This window comes from Rhinoderma darwinii, chromosome 2 (genome assembly GCF_050947455.1).
Source record: "Rhinoderma darwinii isolate aRhiDar2 chromosome 2, aRhiDar2.hap1, whole genome shotgun sequence".
NCBI classification, from domain to species: Eukaryota; Metazoa; Chordata; class Amphibia; order Anura; family Rhinodermatidae; genus Rhinoderma; species Rhinoderma darwinii.
The window spans coordinates 188354564-188364639 of record NC_134688.1 but is presented as its reverse complement, the minus strand read 5'-3'; the positions used below and the strand labels follow the sequence as shown (position 1 = coordinate 188364639).

At 39.3% G+C, this 10076-nt stretch overlaps 1 protein-coding gene across 2 annotated transcripts in view; it reads right to left on the bottom strand.

The window, feature by feature from the left end:
• Positions 1-316: 316 nt before the first annotated feature.
• The window catches only part of MITD1 (microtubule interacting and trafficking domain containing 1), an 11579-nt gene continuing 1819 nt past the window's right edge, over positions 317-10076 (bottom strand). For both annotated transcript variants that reach the window (XM_075852624.1, XM_075852625.1), the window contains exons 3-7: positions 8151-8287; positions 6753-6839; positions 6224-6339; positions 6000-6060; positions 317-1612 (exon numbers count right to left, since the gene is read on the bottom strand). In XM_075852624.1, coding sequence (XP_075708739.1) covers positions 1517-1612; positions 6000-6060; positions 6224-6339; positions 6753-6839; positions 8151-8287 — 497 coding nt within the window. In that variant the 3' untranslated portion in view covers positions 317-1516. The remainder of the gene's footprint in view (positions 1613-5999; positions 6061-6223; positions 6340-6752; positions 6840-8150; positions 8288-10076) is intronic.

The following is a 10076-nucleotide window of genomic DNA, read 5'->3' as shown; positions in this document are numbered from 1 at the left end:
ATGAAAAGGTTAACCAAGCTTGGGTATCACTTGTCCTTTAATACGACTTTTTGAAGTGGAAATCTTCTAACTCTGGTCCCACAAACACATGGAACCAGCAAAAAACAAAAACTCCAATATGTTAGAGTTCCCATAGATATCAAAGGAGAACTGCAATGAAGTTGCAGAGCAACTATTTAATGCTGGTTGTACACTCATAGACAGCAACACAAGTAAAATGTGTACTAGTTGTCCAGGTTTCATTTAAAAAAAAAAAAAGAGGCAACACAGATCAATATATAGATATATTTATATTTTTTTATATTAAAAAAGTGACCAATACATATAAAATACAGAGTTAAAATACAATTCTCAATATGAGAACAGATAGAAAGGAGGCACAGTATAATAATCATTTTTTGGAAAAGCTTTACCATGCAAATATTGTAAAAGCAACTACAAAGCTCAGGACAAATAACAATAACATTTCATAAAAGAGTATGTTCACACAGCTTATTTTCGTCCGTTTTTCGGGCCGTAAACGCTTGAAGAATCGGAAGCAGAACCAATTATGCGGCCACTTTGAAAAAACGGGCGCGTAAAAAAATGGCCGCGAAAAATAAGTGCAGGTCACTTCTTGGGACGTTTTTGTAGCGGTTTTTCATAGACTATTGAAAACAGCTCCAAAAACGTCCGTAAAAAACGCTGCGAAAAACGCAGTGAAAATCGCGAGTGGCTTAAAAAACGTCTGAAAATCAGGAGTGGTTTTCCCTTCAAAACAGCTCCGTATTTTCAGATGTTTTTCACTCAGCGTGTGAACATACCCTTAGAAACATTAACTCAGTCCTTGGTGTCCGGTGACAAAATAATTACTCTGTAGTGTCAAAAAAACAACATAATTCCAGGTATGATGTACTGAACAGAAAAAGTATAACCTCAAATCATCAGAATGATTACAAAAGCAAAAACAACCAGCGGAAAAGTAGCAATAATGCCAAATATGGCAATAACGTGTGAACGTTCCAACAAACCGTAGCTCAACGTTAGAAACCAGACTTCATTACAATACACAACTTTGAAAAGCTCAGTTAGATTATTATGGTCTTATAGATTATATTGACCCTTTCTCATTATTTATTACTACAAAAGCTAAACTATGTTGCCTTTACTTACAAATATACAAAAAATATCACATACATAAATAAAGCAGTAAAATACATAGGGCAGAATAGCGATTGTGTTTGCATGCTTTAATACTGTGGCAAATCATCATATGCAAACACATCAAGCACAAATGAATTCTACTATGTAATGCTTTGTTTCCCTAACAGGGTAGATGCAGAGAATCAGCAGAAAGTGTGCACAATAGAGAAGACATCCGTTATCCTATCTTGATTCTTTATGTCGCCAGGATCCATACACCTGCAATAATGGCAGGAGCAGATTTCAGCTCACAACAACAAGACATAGCAGACCTATTTTTCCCATATTGACTTGCTTAAAACCCTTTCGGATCGCTCCACCGTACAGACTTTAGTCAAGTTTTCCGAGTGTGGTTGTTGTGGAAAACATCAACTGATGTCTCATAGCAGGGCCGCAGGTCATAGTCACAGTAGCCTATGGAAAAACGGCCCTAGAAAAGAGAAAACAAAATGCAATAGCAATGAATTGTAAAAAAACAGATAGAAGAAGTTGTGAATTTTATTTATCATCTCTATCATACACAACAGATGCCCTAACAAACAAATGTTGGGAAAAATGGTGCAATTTGTACATGACGAGCAGCCAATTCACAAAATTGGTGCATGTATATTAATTTAATCCTTCCAAGGTAAATATAATTTTTTTTTCTTTGTAAATATGGCGCACATAATTGTGTAATTTCCAATTCTACTGTATACTTCAAAAAATGGTTTTCATAAATGTGCCCGTGTGTGTGTGTGTGTGTGTGTGTGTGTGTGTGTGTGTGTGTGTGTGTGTGTGTGTGTGTGTGTGTGTGTGTATCAATTCTTCTGCAGGCAATGGTATTCTAGAAAATACTTAATTTTTATTCAACAGAATTAAGGAGGACCTGTCACTAGGTCATATAAGTTGAACTGGTTATCTGATCTAAATAGTGCTGTGCTCCTGATTGCAGCACTGTTTTTTTCCATTTGCTGTAGTTAGCCAAGGAAGCGTGAAATATATGAATTTTCTATGTAGAATCAGCTTTCCTGCTTCAGACCACATCAGCGCGAGCCAGCTTCAGAGCATCCAGGCACAGCGTGATCACACCAGAACAACCATAACTCGCGAGATCACACTGTGCCTGGCCGCTCTGAAGCTGCCTCATTCTGATTGGTCACGGTCAAAGGCATGGAAGCTCCCTAAACCTCAGAAAATCGGGGGTAGTTACGTCCCGATGACCAACTACAGCAAGTTAGCATATAGGGCACCAACACAACCGGGAGTCATAAACCTGGAATGGGGTCAGGGCCTAGAAGAAAAAAAAAAAAAAAAAAAAAAAAAAAAAGAGCTGGAATCAGGGAGATAGCGCTTTTCAGATCAGATAACAAGTTCAACTTATATGACCTAGTGACAGGTCCTTTAACCCCTTAACGACGAGCGATGGATATATCCGTCACAAGCAGGTGCTAGTTCCTGCAAAGCAATGGATACAGCCGTCGCTCTGATCTGGTGCGTACTTCCACTGTACCCACGAGATCAGCAGCAGGAGCACGGCTGTTCTACACAAACTGGCTCCTGCCCCAACTGCCGGAATCGAAGTGCTCTTCGATTCCGGCAGTTTTACCCATCAGATGCCACTGTAATAGCGACAGCGGCATATAATGTGTTTGACAGAGGGAGGGAGCTCCCTCTGCCATCCCATCGGCAGCCCCGCAACGATATTGTGAGGCGCCAATAGGTTTCCATGGCAGCCGGGGGGCCTAACAAAGTTCCCCAGGTCTGCATTCAACAACTGCCAGAGGCATGGCCTAATAGATTGCCTGTCAGCTTTACACACCAATTAAACCACAGGGTGAACGGCGTCCAAAAACAATGCAAAAAACAATGGCAAAATTATTTTTTTCTCCCATCGCCCCATAAAAAATAAAATAAAAGTTAATTAATAATAAGTCTTATGTACCCCAAAATACTACCAATGAAATCTACACTTTGTCGCGCAAAAAAGAAGCCCCCATATGGCTAGACAGAAAAATAAAAAAAAGCTATGGCTCTTGGAATGCGGCAATGCAAAAACAAGCAATTTTTTTTTTTTTTTTAAAAAAAAAAGGGTTTTTATTTTGCTAACGTAGGAAAACATGTAAAACATTTACACATTTGGTATCCCCGTAATCGCGTCGACCCATAGAATAAGGGTAACATGTTATTTATACCGCATAGTGAACGGCGTAAATTTATAATGCAAAATCAATGCTGGAATAGCTGCTTATTTTCAATTCTTTCCGAAGATAAAGTTAATAAAAGTTAATCAATATATTATATGCACCCAAAAATGGTGCAACTGAAAAATACAACTCGTCCCGCAAAAAAAAACAAAAACCCTTATACGGCTATGTCGACGAAATATGTAAAAAGAAAAAAAAAAAAGTTACGACTCATAAAACGCAACAGTAAAAATAAAAAAATAATCCTTGGTCATTAACGTGCAAAAGGGCCTGGTCATTAAAGGGTTAAGAAACATTAATAGGTAAATAATATTAAAGATTTTTATAACGTTTTCATTTGCATTTTGGGGTACATAGATCCAATTAAAAGGGGTTGCCCACCTTCTGACAACTGATGACCTATCCCTAGGATAGGTCATCGGTAGGTCATCGGTGCAGCACCGATAAGCCGCTCCGTTGGTCTGCGGGCACCGAATATCATGGCACATAATGCTATGTACGGAGCCCGGAATCAGTTTGCTCCGTACATAGCACAGCTGCCGTGCTGCAGAACTGCAGTTCTGCTCCCATTCACTTGAATAGGAATAATAATAATAATAATAATAATCTTTATTTATATAGCGCCAACATATTACGCAGCACTTTACAATTTAGAGTGAACATGAAACAAACAATATCAGACATTACATAGTGACATAGCAGAGTTGCAGTACTGCAGCTTGGCCGCTATTCCGTGGCCGGAGCAAACTGATTCCGGCATGTACGTCCGATGCACGTAGGCACCGGACCAGCTGATCTGTGCGGGGTCCGGGTTCCCCCCACAGATCATGTACGGATTACCTATCCGGTGGATAGGTAATCAGTGGTCAGAAGGTGGAAAACCCCTTTAATTTCTTTCGTTACATTATTATGGGAGGAACTTATTAAAATTTTTCTACTGGTAGTTATGATTGCATTTATGTCATATTTGTGTTTATTTTATTTTTACGGTTTATTATTTTTACAAAATAAAATAAATTTGAATTGAAAAAAGGGGTGTACTCCGTTCCAGTGAAAAACATAGAGGCATTCTATTAGGCCATGCCTCTTGCATAGCCTAATAGGTATATACCTGTGGCAGACCTGTGGGCCTTTGTTAAGCCCCTGATTACCATGATAGCCCATCAGCACCCTATGATGGTATTGCAAATGAGCTGACAGAGGCAGTCCCTTCCTTCTTTTAAACGCCTAATGTACCGTGATCATTATTGATGACAAATAAGGAGTTGAACAGCCAGGATCAGAGATATTTCACACCCTGTGCTCGCACCTTGCCATAGTTGTACTGTGGTACACAGGATGGGAAGGGGTATAGGGAAGTCAGTAAGATTTGTCAATTACAAAGCCCTGCTGTAAAGGTTGAAAACTGTGTAGTGTCGAAGTGAAACTCCAAATTAAATCTGCAAATTCAGCTACTGCCTATGTTAAGGTTGATCTCAAACCTCTTAGATTTGAGTTACCTGGGGTCCCATGATAAACACGTCTATTGATCTCCTGGCCTACTCCCCTAGATCACAAAACCTAATGCTCTATCATCTGCCTAATTCTCTGTATGTTGAAATACTCCCTCTGATGGATAACATATGGTCTATTAGAGGGAGAATTTATTGTACAGAATGGTCATGGCACGTTGTGCAGGTGATGAAGTTGTCATGTGTCTTATTAGGAGACCACAAGTAAGTAAGGGTATGGAAGATCGAGCCAAACTCCAAACTCTTTGGAAAAAAAACTACAACAAATGTAAAACACAGCATATTAATCAAGAATACTTAAGGTGGCCATAAACAGAACAGTAATTAATGTTAGACCAGGGAAGATGATTTTCAACAATTATTCGGTGTGTGTTATAAAAGCCACTGGTTCTGTAAGGATACTAGAACATCTTTAGTGTTTAATCAGTCATACGAGCCGTTAGATAGACACAAGAATGACATCTCCAACAGTGGCAAGGATTTGTCACATGGAATATCATTCTCATCATTGGAAATAGCGGTATTTCCCTTCAGCAGTCAGTGTGCATATAGAAAGAAAATACAAAAACACTGGTCAGATCAAGGGAAAAATGACCCCTTTATTGCCATATTAAGGCTAGCCTTACACATTAGATGTATGTTGGCCGAACCCACCATTTCAGCGGCAACGGCCGACTATCTAATGTATATGGTGACTTCCAAACAATCCCCTAGCGGCAGACGTCAGGGGAGAGATGGGTCAGTTTGTTTGCAAATAGATAAGATGCTGCCAGAAGAGTCTGGCAGCGGTTTTCTCACTTCACCCTGTTAAAAACATACACACTCAGCTCGGCCAAGCACGCATGTGTATGGGAGAGCCGGGAGGAATAGCCGACGGCTGAACAAGCGTTCGGCCGACAGCTATCTCAAGTGTATGGCCAACCTAAGAGATTGATACATTTGGCAATCTGCATGATGCCGACTCATACATTTGTGTACATGGGTGTTAAATGTCTAACGAATATCAGGAGTCCCAATGGCGAGATTCTGGAAAGGAAAAGTAGTTCTTCATAGATTGGTCTTTTTATTTTCTACAAACAGCACAAAAAATACTTGTAATGGAAGTGGAATGTGAACTCACCTGAGGCTTCTTGAAATAATCAAGACCTCTTCCGATCTTAATCATCCAGCCATTATTAAATCTGACATTAATAAAAAACACAAATTAGAAATAAAATTATTTTCAATAAAAGGCATCAAAATACAATAAACAAAACCACAATGACTATGTAAAGCTCACACTGCGTTTGGGTCATACGTTTGGTGTATGTACAGTAATTATGTCTATTTGTATAGCTTTCCTACCGGATTTCCCGATCATGAATGGACGAGGAAAAGGTGACCTCTAGTGTTACACCAAAATCCTGCAGTGAATTCTTGATCTCTTGCAAGCTACTCATTTGTTGATTCTTGCCATTCTCCTAGTTCATTAAAAAAAAAAAAATTAACAAACGATAACCAACATTATCAGATCTACTATATAGCTTATATTTGCATAGCAGAAACTAGTGAGTATTTGCATAAAATGTATGAATAAAATTCAGTCATGAATCACGCATATTAAAAAGAACACATTTCCATACCAAGGCGATTGCCAGCTATAAGGGTACGTTCACATGTGTCAATTTGTTTATTTCAATTGTAGTAAATTACTGCGGCGACCAGATGTTACAATGCAGTGAATAGGATTTAAAAAACAAAATGCAGCTTAATAAAAAAATAAAAAAAAGATAGTAGTCATGGTTTATGTAAGTAAATAGCATTTTAAAGTCATGTCCGTATCAAAATACAACAGAATAAATGTAAAAAACAAAACAAAAAAAAACCAACTCACTTCATCTCTCGATGTCAACAAATTGATTATTTTCACTCTGGAAGGACCTTTGATAAGCATTTCACAGAATCGTAAAAAGTTATATAACTGCAAAGTAAAAGGGACAAATACAAACAAAATAATCAGCAACACAAAGTTGAGTTAAGAATAAAAAGAAAAACAATAGGACTTCCATCCCCACCTGGGAGGTAATATTCAAAAATATATAATTGATCTTTACAAGATTGCAAAAGCAAAAAGAGTTTATAATCGTGGCACTTTCTATACTAACCGTCCTCTATCAGGTTACCGTGTCAGAGGGTACAGAAGGAGACATGCAGAGCTTGGGGAATATAATTTTCTATGATTTAATTCAGTATTTTCATGTAGAAAGCTGTTTAAATACTGCCATGATCCCCAGAGAAAGCCTGCGAGTCCTGCTTTCGCTGCCCACACAGACTGACAGTTTTTGTACAAACCTTTCGAAAAAAACAAAAAATAATTTGTCAATTACTCCACGTGGTGGGAAAAGCAGGAATAAACTTCTTCTGAATCAAATCATAGACCAGTATATATCCTACTATACATTCCACGCTCTGACAACATTGGCTAAGACAGGACAGTGTAAGACGGTCACCCTTTTAACAATGAGAATGCTAATGCCCAGTTGTCTATTGATTAATACATTTCCAGAAGGAACAACAGAGGAACCACAAAATGAATACATCTAAGGAAAGGTCCTCTGGCAAAATAGACATATCAGAAAAGCAGTCATTTTTAAAATATAAAAATGTAACATCCATTTCTATCAATTTATAGTGAATGTAACTCTACGTTCGTGTTCTTCATCAAAATAGCGACACCCCCTGAATATGAAGATAAAATTGTTCCCCTATCTAGTTTACTTGGATTCAGTCTCACTATTCTGGGTTGAAACGTCTCTTGCATACACACAACATATGGCTCTTCCTTACAAATAGTATCCATTGTAGCAATTTCCTTTAACCGATTCCCCAGCTCGCTCAGATTCCATGATAGAATTTTGAAATTTCCTATTTATTGGAAGTAAATACCCCAGAGGAAGCCCACTCTTCCCCAAATCTATATTTCATCCTTTAAAGATTATACAAGCTAATCCCCCTGGTCATGACCTCCACCCCTGTCCTAACCACCCGTATTTATCTTACAAAGGTGTCTACGGGTTCCTTCCTTGAGTCCTTCAGCATTAATCCAGGTGCAAATAATTTCTGTTTTTTAAAGAATATCTTTTTCTCCGTCCACAATTCTCGCAAGTTGAAGCCAGCAGCTGTGGTTATTGCATGCAATTTTTTTTATGTTCTGTTGCATTGAATCAATAACAAAATTAAAAAAAGAACGGCACAAACTCACACGATTCCTGAACTGTAATTCTTGACTTACTTGATGCATGTGTCGGACGTAAGGATCCTCCACCCAAACTTCTGTGAGCATCTCATCCACATAGGGTTTGAAAAGATTTTCATAACTATAACCAGTTGCATTTTCTACTATCTTAATTTGTTTGTGATATTTCCCCTCTACAAAAGAAAAATACGTTAAAATTACCAAAACAGTAATCCCAAATGTAAAACATTTTAGAGAAAAGTTAGCAGGGCGGCACTCACGGTTACCGCTAAGCTAAACACTCTGGAAAAACTCTAAACCCTGCAGACAGGTAGAGCGGTTAGGCCCTTTTCACGAAGAGTTCCTTCAGGAATTTTGAGGCAGATTTTGAACTGCCTGTACGTTTTTTTCACTGCCATTGAAGCGAATTCAAGGACAGTGGGCAAAAAACGCAGCGAAAAAACATGGCACTCTTTTTCATGCGAGCTGCCAAAAGAAGCCTGGGAAAAAGAATGCCTCGGCGTCACATTGAATTCAATGGGGGGCGATTTCGGCAGTTTTTTCGCGCTGATTCCGACACCGTTTCTACGTCAAAATCAGCGCCAATAAACTCTGTGTGACCCTTATTGGGCTATTTGCTCCTCATAGTACATTGTTTTAACACTTTTAGAAGGAACACTGGAGACACTACCCCAAAACCTACAAATTAAAAACAGAATAGAAGGGACCCACAAATCACGTGGATAAGGCCCACAGCTTTTATTGACATAAGTTAAGGCAAGCAATTATAGTGATATATGGTCTGCCCAAATCTGCCAGAGCAGAAGACGCCGATACTTAGGCTGGACTCACACGAGTGTGCCGTTTTTGCGCACGCAAAAGGCACTTAACAGCTCCATGTGGCAGCATCATATGATGCACGGCTGCGTGCTTTTCGCGCAGCCGCCATCATTATGACACTCCATTTGGATGTTTGTAAACAGAAAAGCACGTGGTGCTTTTCTGTTTACATTCAGAGTTTGACAGCTGTTGCGCGAATCACGCGCGTCCCACGGAAGTGCTTCCGTGCGACATGCGTGGTTTTCACGCACCCATTGACTCCAATGGGTGCGTGATGCGCGAGAAACGCCCAAAGAACGGACATGTCGTGACTTTTTTTCAGCGGACTCACGCTGAGTAAAAATCACTGACATGTCTGCACGGCCCCATAGACTAATATAGGTCCGTGCAACGCGCGTGAAAATCACGCGCATTGCACGGACGTTTTTCCCGTTCGTCTGAATAAAGCCTTACAGACTCTCCGCTCTGCCTCATAGGGAGGTACTTTTAGGAAGTCCGTATGCCCGAATACGGAATATGGAGACAACCCTTGTAATGTTTCTTTTTGTGTTTTACTCGAAAAGTAAAGCTCAATCTTGAAGCCACTTGAAATTAATTCACTAGTATATAGAATTTAATTTGCCTCTTTCACAAGCAAATGTAATGTGGATTAGAAAACAAGACAGCATGTAAACTGTGAATGGAGGGAGCAGAGAACTCATAAAGCCTGTCAATATATTGTGACAGTTTTACTGATCACTCATTCACGGCGGAATGCAGGTTGCCATGAACAGTATTTGCATTCTGTCAATAGAAGCAGCGAACCAGCAGGCATGAGGAGTCGGCTTTACTGCCATTGCTAACCAAAAACACGGGTGTCTGCATTTCAGCCTATAATCCGCAGCAGATTACAGTCCCAGCCATGTGAATAAGATATGAACAAATTTTATCCAGACGCTGATGAACATTTTATGAACAGAAATCAGAACATGCTGTGGATTTTCTAATCTGCAGCATTCTCCATTCTGTTCTGGATATTCACCCTTTTTAATGAAGCGCTAAAATCTGCAGCAAAATCCACACGTAAATCCGCAGCATTTCCATCCTGTGTGAATTCAGCCTTAAATTGCACGATGACAAAATACAAACCGTAAAAATTCCAAA